Source organism: Ursus americanus, chromosome 22 (assembly GCF_024610735.1).
Source record: "Ursus americanus isolate L20-20 chromosome 22, mUrsAme1.1.p, whole genome shotgun sequence".
Lineage (NCBI taxonomy): Eukaryota > Metazoa > Chordata > Mammalia > Carnivora > Ursidae > Ursus > Ursus americanus.
In genome coordinates this window covers 48,698,875-48,717,397 of record NC_142148.1, presented here as the reverse complement: position 1 = coordinate 48,717,397, position 18,523 = coordinate 48,698,875, and the positions used below count along the sequence as shown (strand labels likewise).

General features: G+C 45.0%; 1 protein-coding gene across 9 annotated transcripts in view; it reads left to right on the top strand.

Annotated features, from left to right (window-relative positions):
• Positions 1 to 18,523, top strand: part of LOC148108096 (focal adhesion kinase 1-like) — a 100,291-nt gene that overhangs the window by 62,237 nt on the left and 19,531 nt on the right. The window contains exon 4 of one of the 9 annotated variants that reach the window (XM_087853899.1): positions 8,186 to 8,499. The exons of the other annotated variants lie outside the window; for them this stretch is intronic. Coding sequence (XP_087710025.1) covers positions 8,186 to 8,356 — 171 coding nt within the window. The 3' untranslated portion in view covers positions 8,357 to 8,499. Of the gene's footprint in view, positions 1 to 8,185; positions 8,500 to 18,523 lie in introns of those variants that run through there. 9 annotated transcript variants of the gene reach the window in all.

Sequence of the window (18,523 nt, the reverse complement as noted above, 5' to 3'; positions counted from 1 at the left end):
ATTCATTTAATGCTATAACATTTGAAAATGCAGTAGTTTAATTCTAAAGTAATGGATTTGCACAACTGAACAGAAGAGTACTGAAGCACATGTCCATGCAGTCTTTCTCCCCAAGAAGCACCACACAAGGAACACTACAGATAAAGGAACCGGCATATATCGTTAGGGGTACAGTGGAGGGAACGTGGCAGCATTTGAGGCCCAGTGACCTCCGGCAGAAATGGGGTGGGGGGCTGAGTTCAGAGTGGAAGCATAGGCACTTGGTAGAAAGCAACAGACCATTTAATAATGGTAGCAAAGAGGAAGCCAGGCCGCCCAGTTTCTGAAAAGAGATCGCTTACTGTTATCCAAAGTAACCGAATATTAGAAAACAACCCAAAGGAGCTGAATAATTCGATTCAGACCCCACCCTGCTGCACTGCCTGCTCCGGGCGCCGTGTGCAGCAGGTGGACACTCGGGCGTAGCCAGTCTCAGCCGATGTCTTGTAAGTGTAAAAATACAAGGTTTTGAAGACTTAGTGTGAAAAAAGAAGGTAAAATATCTCATTAATAATCTGTTTTGATTGCCTGTTGAAAAGATCATGTTCTTGACATATAGTAGGTGAAATAAAATGTTATTAAAATGGAATTCACCCATTTCTATTTATTTATTTTTAGAAATTTTAAAGGAACATGTACAGCTTGCATTTTCATTTCTGCTAGACAGTTGTGCTCAGTAGAAAGTAACTTGCTTGACTCAAGAACCAGCACCTTTGGAGATGTTGAGAAAATATCTGGATTCTTGTTGTAATTCATTATAGAGGTTTTATTTCTCATGCTGCAGTTAGTAATTTTACTCCTTTTACAGATATGTGCTACTTTAATTAATTTAAATGTTTGGTTGTTGAAAGGATTCCTAGGACTCCACCATTTATAGGCAAAGCGTACAAAGCAGTGTCTCAGGTGCAGGCCTCATGGCCTCGGACACTCGGAGGCCATCCCTGGCCCACGTGGCCACCTGTGTAGGAGGAGGCCCAGCACCTTCTTCGGGCGGGGGGGGGGGGGTCTGTGAGATGGGCACGTAAGCACGTTCTGTCTACGTCATCTGCCTCAACCTGACTGGTGTGGCTGCCCAGATGCGACCAAAATCAGGTGCGAGTCATAACGCCGGTCATGATTCCTGCCAAGTGCTGGCAGACTGGTGCATCCTGCCCCTAAATAAGCAGCAGCCCACGGAGGCAGACATCACCTACCTCGGCCATAGCGTTGGCCCCGGGTCAGTAGCAGGCCCCAGGCAGCTCCGGAGCTCAGATTGGGGTTAACTCATGCTGGACTATATTGAATTAGAATGGTCATCTAGAAACATTGTAGTGGTACTTCAGAATAATAAGGGTGTATAGAAAATTCCAGATTCTACCAGAGGAATCCCCTACTTGCGAAACAGAATGACATTTACATCAAACTTTTCATCAGCAATGCTGGATGCAGGACAACACTGGAACAGCATCTTCTCAGGGCTCAGGAAAGTAAGTTGTACCGCAGAAGTCTTCCAGACAGACTACCAATCATGAAGACTGGGAATGAAGATGTCTTTAGAGAAATAAGGGTGTAGACCATTAATCCCACAGGCTGTCTTTAAGAAAACAGTTAGGAGACATAATAGAACAGATCCGTGAACCCAGAAAGAAGTGCTGTAGGGATGCAGGCGGCCACAGGTCACCACCGTGCTGTGGTCTCCGTGCAGCCCCCGTGCACCTCTCCTCCATCTTCTTGGTCTCTTCAAGCTGTGACCACCGTTTAATCCAGCTCTGCCTTTTCCACACCTGCCCTCATTCTGACTGGTCTCCCTCTGAACTTGGGACCTGTGTGCCGCCCAGCTGCATCTGCCCCTCTCCTCCGTCTCTACGCTTCTGACTCTGAAAGGACTGCCTGTGTGTCAGTCTGAGGGCTTCCCTTCTTTCAGACACTTAGAATCATCTGTTCCTCCTCCTTTGCTTACGTCCTACACCCAGTACGTTAGACGGTCCTGCCACACGGTCACCGGATGCACCTAGAATCCTCCCACTTCACCTGATCCCTACTGCGACACCTTCTTTGAGCCACATGGTCTCCTGACATCCCGCTGTCCCCCTGGAACCCCTGAGTCTGTTCACAGCCCAGCAGCCAGGTGACCCTATGAAAACGAAAGCCAGAGCGTGTCACTCCTCAACTCAGAACCTTCCTGTGGCTTCCTGTCTCATGTAGGGTGAACGTTCAGGTCCTTCAGAAGCCCCTGACTCTCCTCTCCCTGTCACGCCCCATGACCTTCTCTCCTCCAGCTCGCTCCCTTTGACTTTCAGCTTCCTGCGCTGTTTCTCTAACATGCCAGTCTTGTAATCAGTCATTTGCTCAAAACCTCCAGCAACTCCCCATTTCTTTCAGAGGAAAGCCAGATTCCTTCAGCAGCCTACGAGGACCTACAGGATCTGGCTCTTTGTGGCCTGTTCTTATTTCCAGTGACTGCCCTCGTTCCCTCGGCCTCCCAGCCCCGGAGAGCTCCCTCTCTGCCACCTTTTCTATTGCCCATCACCCCATTTTGATGATGATTGGTCCTTGCTGAGATTATCTTGTTTCTTGATTTGTTTGCTCTTTTATTCTCTGCTTTCTTCCCTAGACCGTAAGCTCTGTGACAGCAGGGGCCTTTCTGCCTCCTGGTATTGTCCCCGGCATCTTCAGCAGGGCCTAGCAGGCACACAGACTGGTGCTTGACAGAGCCCCATTGGAGTAACTACACGAATCCTAGATGAAATGGAGTACTTCTGACAGAAATGTAAATTAGGAACATTGGTTGCAGAAGTAGAAAGTAGTAGACTGATGACCGTAAAAGAAATTGAATTGATAATCAGAGATTACACCTATTGAAAGCCATACCTGTCCTTACTGATAACTTCTGTCAGACCTTCATTCCTACCTTGTTACTATTTTCCTTAAATCACAGGGTCTAGAATAATCCATTTTCTACCCAGACACCAAATCGGGGCAAGTACCATATAATGCTGCTAAAGATTAAGTTGCAGTTGAGTTGTTGGACAATATTCTTGTCACCTTCAAAGTTATCTTCAAGTTTATTAACAGGCCCAGTGCCCTTTCCTGACTACGTAGTACACTGCGAGGTTTCAGTGCTCGTAGTGAGCCTCTAGAGGAAGGTGATGTAATTACCTGAACCTGCAAGAGGAAGTGAACACAAGAAATTCAGTCCTGTAGTTTGCTAAAAGGTGCATGGAGTTGGTTGGATTAGGACTAACTATTGTAACCAACTGGTAGTAGGAAGAATAACAGTAGAGAGAAGCATTCTGATCAATTTAAAACCGGCTTGCTGACCAGAGTGGGCAGACACGTGAACAGTGTGGGATTCTCTGAGTTTGTGGGAGTTAGGAGCTCTGTGAACAGTGCTGTGCTAAGAATGGCTAGTGGCTGTAGGGGAAGGCAGCCAGCAGGCAGTTTTCCCTGAGTTCAGCCCAGAGGGCTGCCTGGGGAACTCAGTGTGTGGTAGTCCCGTGGTCTCCAGTGTTCACTGCTAGGTGGTGTCACAGATGCCTTATGTGTGTCTCAAACGTAAACTTCTTCTGTCTGATAGAGGATCGGGTGAATGCGCATTTAAAAGCTCGAACGCTGATTATGGTTTTTCAAATAACTTTGGTGCAGGAAAGGACTACAGAGATTTTAGTTAAATTATTCCTTTAATGGAGGGAGAGTATCATCCAGGAAGAAACTAGAAAGAAAATCCTTAAGGAAAAAAACAGACTCAAAAGCAGTGTTAAGAAGAATATGGGACAGTAAGAGCATGAGAAAGAATTCTCTTATCACTAGATGCTTAGAGGTGGCGATTGTGATAGGGAGAAGAATGGCCCTTAAAGACGTCCACATCCTAATCTAGAACCTGTGTATATGTGACCTTCCATGGCAGAAGGGACTTTGAAGATGTTACCGAGATGAAGAGGACCTTGAGATGGGGGAGATGAGGAGCCGCAGACCTTTTCTGGCTGTGGTCCGAGGCAGGGGACTGCGGATGAAGGGTTGGCTGCAGTGCAGACGCACAGAGGGGCCTCTAGCAGCTGGAGAAGGCCGGCCGAGAGCTTTCAGAAAGCAGCACATCCCTTCCAACACCTGGATTTTAGCTCAGTGAGACCCATTTCAGATTTGGGATCTTCCAGAACGGAGAAGTATACGTTTGTGTTCTTTTAAGCCCCTCCGTGTGTGGTTATTGGTTACAGCAGCAGTAGGGAGCAGATAGACACAGGCGTGCTTTGTCTTGGCCGAGTTGGGGCCGACTTCTGCGTGAGTGCTGAGCTGACAGAAGGGCTGCACTCATGTTGGAGAGCAGGGTGTGGATCTCCACGCCTTCTTTGTGGTACAGAAAGACCTGCACAGGAGGAGCCGAGGACAGTAACAGCTGTCGGTTTCCTTACTGTGAGGAGCATCTGAAAGAGAGACGCAGAAAAATAACGGCTGGACGTTGTAACAAACAGATCAGTAGTGATGAGTGCACTTGTAACTCCTGGGAGGAAGTAAAGACACGAGCACTGTTCACAACACAGTGTGTGGTTTTAGATCTCTCTCATAATAAAGACATCTTGCAAATCACTGTGAGAAGACAGCTAGACACAGCAAGTATCTCTTGTTATCTTGTTGCCACCTTCCCCACAGACTGTTCATGGTCCCCTCTCTCCTTCTAGATTAAGGCTTTGGAGACTAAGGGTGCTGTCTTACCACCAGATGTAGGCTAGATGCAAATGACCAAAAGAGTGAGTGAACATTCAAGAGTGGATGAACATGAAGGAATGGTTTGCAGGATTTCTTTCTACCAGTGGAAAGGTCATTATTTCTTTCTAGAGCATAGTCTGAAAGATAAGTGACCAAGTGGAACCAAGCAGAATCATAAAAAGAACTTTTAGAAATGAAAGTACAGTGTCATCTCACTAGTATATAATGAGGGAAATGTAAATTATAATAATGAAATGCCCCCCCTTCTATGGTCCATCACATCGATAAACACTTTAAGATTAATTTTACCCAGCATTGGCATGAGGTGAAGGACAGTCTCTAACATTGTGTGCCAAGTATAATTGGTATAGTTTCCCTGGTGGCCATACTTCCAAAATGTCACATTTTAAAGTAGCTTTTGACCCAGTGCGTCTGTTTCTAAGCAGTGCTGCTGCATGTGTACGATGCCAGCTAGAAGCTCGTTCATAGCAGAATTGCGTGCACCTCCACTTCCCTTTCTCCCCCAGAGCAAGGAAGCTGACAAGAAAATAACTGTCCACCCGTAGTAGAATGGCTCTGAGGCTACGTGCTATGTTCCTGATAAGATGGAAGCCTGGTGTACACACTGGCTAGTGTCTTTTCATCCTCAAGAAGAATTCTTTTCCTGCGAATATCTCATGTGAAAATTAATCAGGAAAATTATATATTTCCAAATTCTGGGATATGATACAGATGAGTAAAGGGATAGTTCAGAGTAGCAAAGTGTAGGTTTATATACTGTAGGGTAGGATTGTCCTGGGACATCAAACCAGGATGAGAAATTTAAATGTAATTCAGCTGCCATTAGTGGCAAATTATAAAGCCTTGTCCTGTTATCTCCCTAGAGATCTTTTTCTGAATGTACGTCTTCCAGAAATAATACATGCATACTTTTCCATATGGTAGTAATGTTGGGTTTGGGGTTTTTTTTTTTTTTTTTTTGAGTATGCATTCCTTACTAAATACCTAGTCCTCAAAGTTATTTTTCAGTTATGCAGAACCAACTATTTGGTTCTCAAAATTATTTAAGTTACTGAGTGTATGTACTGAGCTTCAAATATAGAAGTCCTTGTGTATTCATAATCTTGGCCACCATTCAAACTGAGTCAGCAGTGAGATATTCAGGAGTTCTAGAGAAACAGGACAGAACACAGTATGGAAGCATAAAGAAAAAGCAAAACGTGAAATAAAGGGAAATGTCTGTGTGTTTATTGCTTTTAATTTTTTAGTGGAAAGTGAAAGTTGCTACCTTGTTTAATGAGGAGGTCCTGCAGGATGGGAACTCTTTGTTCAACAGAACCCAACCTGAGGTCACACTGGGTGTCTTCAGGTGGCGTGATCAAGTGAATGGACTAAAACTGTATCTATCCCATAAAACTCCAGAGTGGGAGCCTGTCTTTCCCCTGGGCTCCACAGCTCTGGACTAAGCGTCCGTACACTTGCCTCTCTGCAGGTAGGCATCTGTGTGCCCATTCCTTGAGAGGTCATGAAGATAACCTTTGCTAGGGGTCATCAGGGAGGGCATCCAGAAAGGGTGGGATTTCCCTCAGACTGTGGATGGTACATCAACAGTAAGAAACTGTTTGTCCCCGAAGGATAGACCTGCTGAGACAGAGGGTTGGGGACAGATGTGAACATAGACTTCGGCCCTAACAGCAGAGAGGCAGCTCTGGAGTCTGTGCTAGCAGGGAGCTGCTGTGGAGTAAAGAGATGTGCTAAAACCCGAGCTTTAGTGAGGGCCACCGGTGTCGGTGTGCTCTCGGTAGTGAATTGGCAGAGCTGGGACAGGAAGACAAAGCGCTTTCGTGGGAATTCGAAAGCGGCGCCAGTGCCTGTCCTGTGCAGCTCAGGGATTTGTGTTGTTGGCAAGGAGAAGCTGCAGAAGTTGCCGCTGAAAGAATTACTCGAAATGGCTGTCTCTTCCCCCTAGGCAGATCCCCTGCCCCAGAGCACAAGAGGTGAAGACTAGGGGGCGGGCTGGGTTTCGGCTCCCGCTGCCCCGTGGCTGGGTGCCCTTGGGTAGACACAACCTGCAGCGTCTTTCGTGGTGGCCTGACAGAAATTCTGGGCCTTGAATCAAAAGCCAGGAAGGACATTTATGCTTACTTCAGTTTCACCCAGACATCTGTAGGCTGCACACATCCTTCCTGTCCCACAGAGAGCTCATCTGCCTTTGACTCCTCCAGCCTGTCCTTTGTCCGTGCTTTCTCCCCGATGATGTCACTCTCCCGTGCTTGATACACAACCTTCTCCTGGGATCCAGTAGTCTGAAGGGGAGGCTGACCACGGGCAGGTGATGATGCCTTTAGTGTGGACACACTGGGTCCTTGACAGGTTTTGCATATATAGGACACGTTACTTCTCTTTTCTCATGAGTAGGGATAGGAACATTCTTATTATCAACAGCATCATGCCCTAATATAGACATATTTAGTATACGTAGGAACTTTTTAAGATGTGCCTTATATTACAAGTAATATGATGCTTTCAGTCAATTGCTAATTTAAAAAAACAGTGATTTTCTTTAGCAGTCATTTGCATGTTAATAGCAGCCTCATTAAAAATTATGAATGGCCTGAAGTGTTGAGAAGAGTGCAGTGGTTATCATGAGCACACCTTCACGTAAGGGAGCGGATGGTCTCTGCTGTATTCCCATGTGAGTCTTCCATATGTGCTGCCCATTTACATCCCTGTACGCACGAGACCTCCACAACCGTGAGAGCACAGGTCAAGACTCGGGGTTACGGCTTCCTTGCCCTCGTCCCAGGATAAGCTTCATCTTTGCGAGGCAGCCTTCCCTGCCGCCTTCAACTCTGAACTCATGGGCACGTGTGTCAGGAGCATTAGGTTTGGGGACTATTTTAGATTGCTGCATTGTAAGCGACAGAGAGCTCATAGTAGATTGGGTAGGCCTAGCTTCCAGTAACTTCTCCTACATCATGGATACTATCAGAAGCGTGGCCTTCATTGTATGTTTCTAACTGTGTTTCTTAAGAAATGACATGAAGTTGTAGCCTGGTCTAAACCAGTATGCTGTCCTGGGTTCAGAAAGTGGGACCCCCTCCTTAGGTCTAGTTCTCAGCACGTGACCTCCAGGGGGCGGCCGGAATGCTTGGTCAGGTTTTGGGGGTGCCGCAGAGGTAGAGCTGCAGAAATGCATGTTACGTTTCCGTGCCTCGGTTATCACTAATGAAAAGGGAAGAGCCTCTTGTGTTTTATTCAGAACTCTTCCTTGTTCATAAAAATACTATTTGAGAAAAAAGATTCCTGAGAAAAATGAAGTAATTTATTTAACTTGATACTCTTTTTACCAAAGATTTCTGCTAACTAACTAAAAGAAATGCACATTGCATTAATTTTTAGCATACAGTTGTTTTTTTTCTGTTTGTTTATAACAGTCATTTTTGTGGGGGGTATGTTTTAGGGCATCATTCAGAAGATAGTGGACAGTCACAAAGTAAAGCACGTGGCCTGCTATGGATTTCGCCTCAGTCACCTGCGGTCAGAGGAGGTTCACTGGCTCCATTTGGATATGGGTGTCTCCAATGTGAGGGAGAAGTATGAACTTGCACACCCACCAGAGGAGTGGAAGTAAGATTACATACCTACTTTGGCGTGACTCACACTTGATTTGTTTGCATATTAAATCACACACAAGAGGATGAACATCTTTGCTTAATTTTCTTACTGATTGTAATTACGACTCCTGTGTAAATAAAATTGGCTGGTAATGATTAACCAGTGATCTCTTCTAGACTTCTGTTCCGTCTGTCTTTGTGGCACCACCGACTCTGGACTGCCTGAGCTTCTCAGGGGTTCTGTGGTGATGGCCTTTGGCTAGTCACACTTCTCTTGTCAGGACTCCTTTGTTTCAGCCTCGGCTCGAAGAGCTCAATTCCTCATTCTTTTCCTTTCTGTCCTGTTAGCATTCTTTTGTGCAGCAGGACTTCCTGAGCCCTGAGGAGACCACATCTAATTATCTCATGAACGGGCAGCATGGCTCGCGAGCCCGGTACGCTCCGGCTCGCCTGAGAGGACTGGGTGTGTACTTGACATTCACGTGCTACAATTAAATGAGGTAGTGACTCGTCCTGACCTTAGTGAGACTGCTGTGACTGAAAGTGAATTAAAAGGATTCTCTACAATTGTCCTTTCTCTGGTTCTCTCCAAAAAATAATAATTTTTTCCACTGTTAAGCAGAGCAACACGTTAGCCGGAAACCATATGTGTAAAACACTAGAGTGTGAGAGGAGGTGAGCCCCGTGCGCAGGCACCCTCGTTTTTGTAGACACAGTCACAGAGACAAAGGTGGTTGTGGATTGGGGACGGTACTCAGTGTTGGTCACTTTCAGTTCAGCACCCAAATCGATTAGAAGACACATTCGAAAAGAAAAACAAACATGTGAAGGTTAATAAATCTCTAGTCAAATGCGATCTTGTCCTAGTTACAGTTTACCAGAGAAATATGCTTGTATTTTCAGCTTTATCAAACAGCTGGAACTGACAAGCTAACAGGATATTCCGTGATAATATAGTTTGGTTGGGTTACATCAATGGCTAGCAGAGATTTGACCTCCAGCTCTTTTGCCAGTCAATCAAATAAGTGTTTAAAAGCCAGGAATACCTAGAAGTTAGTTAAAAATACCTGCAGGTATTTTTATTCCATACAATTCTATTACCTTCTTAATTTATATGGACAAGTCAGAGGCACACTGCATTATGACGGTAGCCCTAGTGCTCAGTAAGATGCGGAGTGTAGACCGCTGCATATACAAGCTCTGTTTCTGTTCTTTTAAGCCAACTTATTTTGCTTGATATCAAGTAAAGGTGAGTGGGCACTACTCTTTTTCATGGAGCCTGAACCCTCAAAAGTAAGGCAAGCATAGACTGGGCGAGGTAGAACTTTGCCACACGCAGTGCTGAACCTGACGCTGACGGAGGTGGTGAAGATACTGCCACTGCTGTATCGTCACCGAGGCGTGGCTGGAGCCAGGCGCCAGGCCAGCTGTGCACTCTTTGTACATTTGCAGCCTGTAAAATATGTATGTCACATAGCTCTCCCCAGTCTTATAAGGTGAAGACGGAGGAAACAAGCAACAAACTTGATTTAAGTTCCAATTACGGACAGAGCTCAGGACACAGCTTTGACTTGAATGTAGCTGACTTCACAGTGCAGGCTTTTTCAATGAACGTGCCCATCTCAGGAGGACTGCTGCGGTTTTAGCTCCAAGAAGTGGTCTGACAGTGCACTGTCTGCACCAGTGAAGGTGTGTGGACAAGAGGCTGGAGGCACAGGTGGGCCCTGTAGGTGCTTCTGGGAGGGTTAGGCTTTATACTGCCTGTCCATGCATGCCAAAGGAGGCGGAACGTAAAGTGTCAGTAAGAAACAGGAGACTATTCTAAAAAGAACCAAGTAGATTTGAAAAAAGGCCAAACACAAGTTCTAGAAACCACTGGATGGATAAAACAGCAAATTAGATATAGCTGAAAAATTAGTAAACAGAAGTGTGGATCTGAGAAAATTTTCCCAAAAGATAACCCACAGAGATAAACATGTGGTAGGTATGAAAACACGTTATGTAGCATGAAGAATGAGAATGTCAACCCATTTCTGGGCAGGGCTCTCAAAGAGAATAGAAAGAATGAGGAAAAAGAAATACTCCAAAGAGATAATGGCAATAGCTGAGAATTTTCTAGAAGTGGCAAATACCAGAAGTCCTCAGGTATAGGACTAACGTAAGATCCCAAACAGGGTTAATGAAATAAATCTACACTTTGGTGGATTTTAGTCAAATAGTGTACAAAAGAAAAAGAGATGATGCTAAAAGCAACCAGGGAAAAATTCACAATTCTCCACATTTCTCTCCAAGTGGTGAGAAAAAGTAACTGGCGACCTGTATTTGTTCGTCAGATTCAGTTGCCATTCAAGAGCAGGGTGACAGAGGTACTTTCCTCAGAGAGTTTGCCACCCTACAAACATATTTCAGGAGAAAGAAAAGTGATTTCCGAAGGAGGTTTTCAGATACAAGAAGGAGTACTAGGGAAAAAATTGGGTGGTTCAAAGTAAGCATTGGCTCTAAAAACAAATAATGATAAGAACTGATTTTTTTATATTAAAAAAGTAGAACCCAAATACTGGATGCATGTCAGAAGAGAGGCTGTCAGAATTGAAGCTATCAACCACGTTTTAAAATTATGTATCAAAAAATAAAAAATAAAAAAATTGTATATTAAGACAGCCATGAAACATTAGAAGTAGATTTTATAAGCTAAATAATATGTGGGTGAGTAAGTTTTAGGGACACACAGCAAGGAGAGAAGGAAGGGACTGGAAAGCAGGACAAAGAGGAGTCACAGACTAGACTTTGGAAATAAGCTCAAGCAGACTAACAGTAACTGGTCAGAGATTGTTAGTGTGTGATTAAAAAATAGAGTCCAGCTATCTGCTCTTTATGACAGGTATCTAAAACAGTGATGATGAAGACATTTTTATGTGACTTACAGGAAGAAATATTTTACCTTAAGATGCGGTACACATATACATGTACGTGTCTCAGAACTATGTACATATAGGTCTACATATGTACTTCACAAAACCATACCCAGCCTCACTAGAACACTGAATTCTAAGGTTTTCATCCAGAGGCATTCTATTCTGTTTAATTTTATTTAGATAGATGGATGGTGCGCAGGTGGATGAATGGATGGGTGGGTGGGTGGATGGATGGATGGATGGGTGGATGGATAGAAAGATGGATGGATAGATGGATGGAAAGATGGATGGATGGGTGGGTGGATGGTGGGTGGATGGGTAGATGGATAGAAAGATGGATGGGTGGTGGGTGGATGGGTGGTTAGAGAAGGGGATGGATGGATAGAAGGATGGATGGATAGAAAGATGGATGGATGGGTGTTTGGAGAGATGGATGGATGGGTGTTGGGTAGATGGATGGATAGAAAGTTGGGTGGATGGGTGGATAGATGGATAGAAAGATGGGTGGATGGATAGATACAAAGAGATGGATGGATAGATAGATGGATAGAAAGATGGATGGATGGATAGAGATGATGGATGGTGGATGGATGGGTAGAAAGATGGATGGATAGATACAGGGATGGATGGATGGATGGATGGATGGATGGATGGATGGATGGATGGATGGATGGATAGAAGGATAGATGGCTGGCTGGCTGGAGAGATGGGTGGATGGATAGATAGGAGAGGGATGGATGGATGAATAGACAGAAGAATTTTCCTACCTACTCACCAGGGGGATGAGGGGATTGGTATTGCTTTATTAAAACCCTGTTTTAAAAGTTTCAAGACAGAAAAACATTCTTAGGGATATGGAGAACAACCACATAGTAATAAAAGGCTCATTTCACAAGAATTTATGAAGAGTAGAAATAGATGGAACAATTAAACTTGTAAGTTTCTAAAAACATTTCTCAAAATACATAAAGCAAAAATAGTAATAAAAGATTAAAACTTAGCTCTCCTAATAATTAAAAAGAAAACAAACAATAGTAAACAATTTTTAAATTATGATTTTCACTATCCTTTTTAACATGGAAATACAGAGGCCTGCACATGGCAATGTGTTAATCAGTTTGAAAACACATTCCTAAATAGTTCATGGTTCCAAGTAAAACTCCCAGTTTGCTGAGGATCTGGCTTGCTGCCTTTTTCTATACCTCCCATGGGCTCTTCCCCTTCGCACTGCAGTCCACCTTCCTGTAGGAGCTGATGCTGTCAGTCATTTCTTACCTAACAATGTTCTGTGCTTCACCTCTTGTGTGCCCAACCCTCCTACTTTACTGACGATTCACTGTCTTCTGCTTAGCATTTAAATTTGGGGGCTGCTCCAGTGAACTTTTTTCCTCGTTCTTGTCTCTATAGACCAGCCTTTGGCATCGAAATCACACTTTCATTCAATAGACCTACAGGAAACCAATAAACCAATTTTTGCCTAACCAGACAAAAATCCTAAAAGCTGGTAGCTTGGGGGAGCAGTAATAGAAGGAGTGAAAAGCAGTTATACAAGGATTTTTTAAGGTAGAGCTCATAGGACTTGCTGAAAAGTCTTTAAAAGTATACACATCCAGGGAAATATGTAAATCATTTCTGCAGAGGCTTCCAGTAGTTCCTCATCATCCGTGGAGCCAACTCGAGAGTCCTGATCATCTCTCAGCCCCATCTCCTTTTGCTCTCACTCCCCTTCCTGCACTCCGGCGGCTTGCACTCTGACATTTCAGTGTTCCCTTTTCAAAAGTACTGGGTCAGGATCTTCTCTGCCGCCAGCTTTCTTGCCTGGTGAATGGGACAGACTTTTATCTTGGAGAACTTTCCACCTGCTCCACCCTAGCCACATGGCTCTCTTCCTGGTTCTTGAACAAGCCAAGTGTGTATTGCTCCTTGGAGTCTTTGTACCTGCTGGGACTCTGGTGAATGTGCTCCCCTGCCGTTTCCAGCATGGCTTAGACCTCCCATCATTTAGGGCGAGTGCTCTGCTCTCCCCTCTTCCTGTGGTCTTCTCCAACCGTTCTGTCTGTAGGGCCCACTGCCGATCCACTGGATGACTTTTCTCCCACAGGGCCTTGGTCTTACTGTCTGATCTGTGCCTCGTTTCTAGCTAGTTGTGCCTGGTAAGTAGTAGGCACCCAGTAAAAACTTTTTTTTTTTTTTTAAAGATTTTATTTATTTATTTGACAGAGATAGAGACAGCCAGCGAGAGAGGGAACACAAGCAGGGGGAGTGGGAGAGGAAGAAGCAGGCTCATAGCGGAAGAGCCTGATGTGGGGCTTGATCCCGTAATGCCGGGATCACGCCCTGAGCCGAAGGCAGACACTTTAACCGCTGTGCCACCCAGGCGCCCCCCAGTAAAAACTTTTTAAGTGAGAAGTGAATTAGTGGTGGTGAGAGTGTCAAGTAAGAGGAAACACAGTATGGTGGAATAGTAACGTGTATTCATTACTAGTGTGTGTCCGTTGCAGTGTTTTCACACTAACACATGTTGCTTACTATGTGGAGGGCGTTGTGCGAAGCACTTGGCTTACTTTACCAAAATTAATTCTTACTATGATAGTTTTATCAAGTGGGTGGGTACTCACCTTTTTCCACTTTACTTGTGAGAAACCTGCTGTTCTGAGAGGTTTATTAACAGCTTCCTTGACATCCTACAGCTTCCACTGGTGGAGGGTAGAGAGTGGAGTCCATGTACTCACCTATTTCTTGTCTACTCCTGTGTAAGACAGGTCGGACAAGAAATGAACGATTGATAGTGTTTTCTCCTCGCTAGCAGGCATCTTCTCAGTTCATGGGTGGCTTTGTGAGGGCAGCCGCACGCCTGGCTTTAGTTTTGAGAAGTAAGGTCTTAGTCAAAGGACTCACCAGAATAATTGGATGTCAATCTCCATTCTCGGGAGGTTTTTGAACATAGATTTTTTTTCTTTTTGGACTCTCTGCTATAGGCTCTGTTGATATGGTCCAGTAATCCTGAGATAGAAGCGTGCTCTCCTGAGTCCTCAGCTCTTCAAACACCTCTGTGAGCTAGCTTGCAGCACACAGTGGGTTGTAACTGAAGCAGGCAGTGTGACCTCACAGAGGCATCATGACTCACCACTGGGGAAATGAAAGGGCTGATTTGATGAACGGCTCTCCTTGTGGGAAGAACAACAAAGTTAGATCCTACCTCAAGTAATACACAGACACCCACTTGAGATGGATCAAGTGAGACAAAGTTTCATGGAAAATAGAGTTGACTGTGTCTCTGGTCCTGCAGTAGGAAGATTTAATACCCCCAAAGTGTTCACTATAAAAGGAAAGAAAGCAGATTTGACTTTATTAAGATAAAGAACTTCTGTATATCAAAAGGTATATTTTTAAAAGTGCAAAAAGCAAGTTGCAAGTGAGAGGTGATATTTGCCACATATGTAATGAACAAAAGACGGTGTCAAGAGTTCTTCCGGTTGATATGAAAATTGCAGACAATTCACTAAATGGGCCAGAAACACGACGGTATCGTCATAAAGAGAACACAAGTCTGGCCAGTAGTCATAGGCAGCCACTGTCGGCTTCATTCGCCCATTAGGGAGATGGGAATCTGGGCCGCACGATCCGTCTGCCACTCTCCGCGTGGCCAAAAGTAAGTTGTTGACAGTGGAGAGGCGGTGGCTCCAGCAGGCTCTTGCCTGCACTGCTGGTGAGAAGGTAAATGGGTACAGCCATCTGGTGAACAGCTTGAAAATCGGGCGTTGCCCACTCTATGCACTTCCACTGCAGATTTTGTCCTTGAGAGACTCTTAGGTGTCTGTTCCGGGCTAGAGTTGCAAGAACGTCATGCAAGTAAAAATGAACGAACAGTAGGGATGTGCAGCAGTATGGACGAATCTTAGCTACGTAACTTCGTGGCAGAATTGAGTCTTCCAGGAAAGTGTTGTGAGTACACTAAGTACCACTGAACTGTACACTTTATAAAAAGGCTAATGTTTTGTTATGTGAATTTTACCTTAATTAAAAAAAAAAGTAAGTCCCAGAAGATGACATACAGCATGATAAGCTTTTGTAAAGTGAAGAAAAAAAAACCTAAAAGAATATTGTTGGGAACACATCAGTTAAGTAAGACAATGTGGCTCATGTAAGTAAAGGACCAGAGGGAAGTCATCCAGAGCCTCTCTGGGAGGAGCAGCTTGCCCCCCAGTCTCCATAAGGGAGACACCCCAGGACGTCACAATACCGTCCTAATCGATACTGCAGCAAACAGTGTCCTGCAGTTTTGAGAGATTTCCACCAGACAGATTTCAACTTCGAAGTTTAGCACTTAGATCTTTCTAATGAACCAAATTTTGGTAATTAAATTTGGGTATCTGGAGTCACCTGTGTAGAGTGGTCTGTTTGGCTTAGTCAGGTATAAATAGACTGTCTGAGCTTTGGGGGAAATGGTCCAGTCCTTTTGATTGTCGAATCCAGGGCTTCGAGGGCCAGGTCTGAGACATGGCTCGTGTGGCCTTTGAGAAAGTGTTGTGGGGCTTTGCCGAGCAAGTGCAGAGTAACCTCCTCATTGTTACCAAGACACGGTCCTACTTAGCACTGCTCTGTCCCTGCCGTGTAGCAGCCCCTCGCTCTGCAAGGACACCACTGGTTTCAGACCTTGGCAGGAGAAAAAGTCTTTTATAGAGAGGAAAGGTGCCATTTTTCAAAGATGACAAGTGAAAATGAATAATGATAGTTTAGGAAGCTTTCATTTATGCTTCATGGTTTCCTGTGTTACCTTGAAATGACACTGCCTCTGCTCATGCCTTCATTTAAAAGTAAGTCTTTCATTGTAATCCTGCATTGCTGAGATTTAAAGCAGAAAGACAACAAAGAGAGGAGCGCTCTGACAGGTTTGGAAGTGATGCCTTTAAAATGAGGACGGACTTTCAGTTTGCTGGTGTTAAACATGTACTGGATGCTTCTGCACCAGATACGAGCAGCAGGGAGATAGGTCAGTGTCCGTCCGTTTCCGGTGGGTCTGCGGCCACAGATTGGCTCCAGAGAGGCTGGCTGGAGAGCGGTTCTGGTGGGTGTTACGGGTGTTGTTACCACGGTTATGGAACAATCAGTCTGCGAATTTCTTTTGATTCTCAATATGTATCAAAAGTTGGAAGAATAGTTGACAGAAGCCTTGCATACTCTTCACCTCGCTCCCCTAAAATGTTGAAACTTTCATAAACATAGTATGTAATTGAAACCAGGAACTTAACATGGATACAGTGCTATTAACTGATCTACAGATGTTACTCAGATTTCCACAGGTGTCCCACTTACCATCCCTTTCCTGGTCTAGGATACCGTGTGGCTGTTCACGGTCTCCTTACGTCTTCTCTAATCTGGGACAGTTCCTCAGTCTGTCTATGTCCTTCATGAACTTGACACTTCTGAAGAATAGTGGCTGGTTATTTGTACCGTGTCTGCCAATTGGGGTTGGTCTGGGGTTTTTTTCATGGTTATATTGACGTTGTGTGTTGTTGGCAAGAGTACGACAGCCAGGCTGTTGAAGCCGTCACAGCACAGCTTATCGGGAAGTCTGTGATGATGAGGCGACTCCTTTTTACAGGTGATTTGCACTTGGATCATTTGGTTTAAGGTGCTGGCCAGGTTTCTCCACTGTGAAGTTACTGTTTTCTCTTTTGTAATTAGAAGTACGTGCTGGGGGATATATTGAGACTATGCAGGTATTCTGTTTCTCATTGATTTTCACCCATTAATCTCAGTACTATTGATGATTCTTTCTTACAGCTATTACTGCTGCAATTTTTCCTAACGATGAATTTCTATCTCCATCCTTCTTTGAGGATTTTTAAATGGAAGTCTGTTGTAAGAAAGAGTTGTCCAGTACCACGTTATTTGCAGGACCCATCAAGAAACAACAATATCTGTGTTGTTTCTGGAGATTGTGGTTTGTTTATTTCCTACACACAGACTGGCTAGCTGACCCTTCTCAGTATCAAGGTTAACAGATTCTTTGTCCAAACACTTCCTACTCCACCTCGCCATTAGTTGATTAGCTTATGGATATCTTGGTGCTCATTGTTGGTGGTAAGATTGAGGAGGTTAGTGTCAGTGGTCTTAATAGGAAGTTATTTCTTAGAAGAAGCAAAAGGATGATTTATTTGGGGCCTGTTATATTTAGCTGCTATGCAGAAATCCATGGAATGGCAGACAGCAGAATAGTGGAAATGTGTCTCAGGATGCAGCCAGGCTCTTAGAATGGTAACGGAAGGGTAAGGAGAATGGTAAGTTTCATGGACGAGAGGGGAGTGGGGATGTCAGCACTCGTGGGCGAGTAGGCTGTGGGGGTTGGGTGCTGTGGTTTAAGGACTGAACCAGGGTGATGGAATGCGATTAGATCAGGCAACCTTGGGCAGTTCAGCAGGGCTGTGGGGGGACAGACAAGCCAGACTGTACCGATTGAAGCAGGGACCAGAATCCTTCCCACGATCTGAAGAGCTAGCCTGCCAGCACAAGAGTAAGGTCAGTTCTCTTCCTCTGTTTTTGAGCCACAGGGGCCTTCTCTTAGTTTCATTCTGCTCCGCGGCATTTGTGCATGTACTTGCTGCAGAGGAATCCCTGTCTGCCTCTTCCTACCTGTGGGACCTTGGGCCACTTACCTAAAGCCCTGAAGCGTTTTTCCCATCAGTGAAAACAGGGTGAGATACTAACCTGGTTCATTACTTCTCAGCCAGGGTACTGTGCTCGCCTCCGGGCCTCCTGCTTCTTCCTCTGGGCCCTGTTGTCTGTCCTACACACTGTCACCTGCCTGGTCTGAGAAACGTACATCGTGTGACGACCCTGCTGTGCTCCCAGTGCTCCGAGCTCCGTAGTCAGGACATGCAGGGACCTCTGTGATCTGCCACTTCCCGATCCTACCTCTCCCTGCAGCCGTCCTACTCAGTGCTTGCGCTCTGGGCTCGAGCTGCCTTTGCCTTCCCACTCATCCTCTAGCTTCAGGGCCGTCGCCCATTCTCTTCCAACAGGTCAGAACTCTTGTCCCTTTCCTCCCCTCAGATCTTCATTCAGATGTCACTGAATCAGAGTGTCCTCTGCCAGCTGCCCTGTGTGGAATAATGCTTCCTCACTTGTTGTTCACCCTTAACTCGCTTATTTGTCTTTGTCACGCTTACAGCCAGCCCACGGATGTTTGTGTATCTGCTGTCTGACTTTCACCACAAATTGTATATAAACTTTTAGAGAGCCGGCACTTTGCCTGCTCTGTTCACT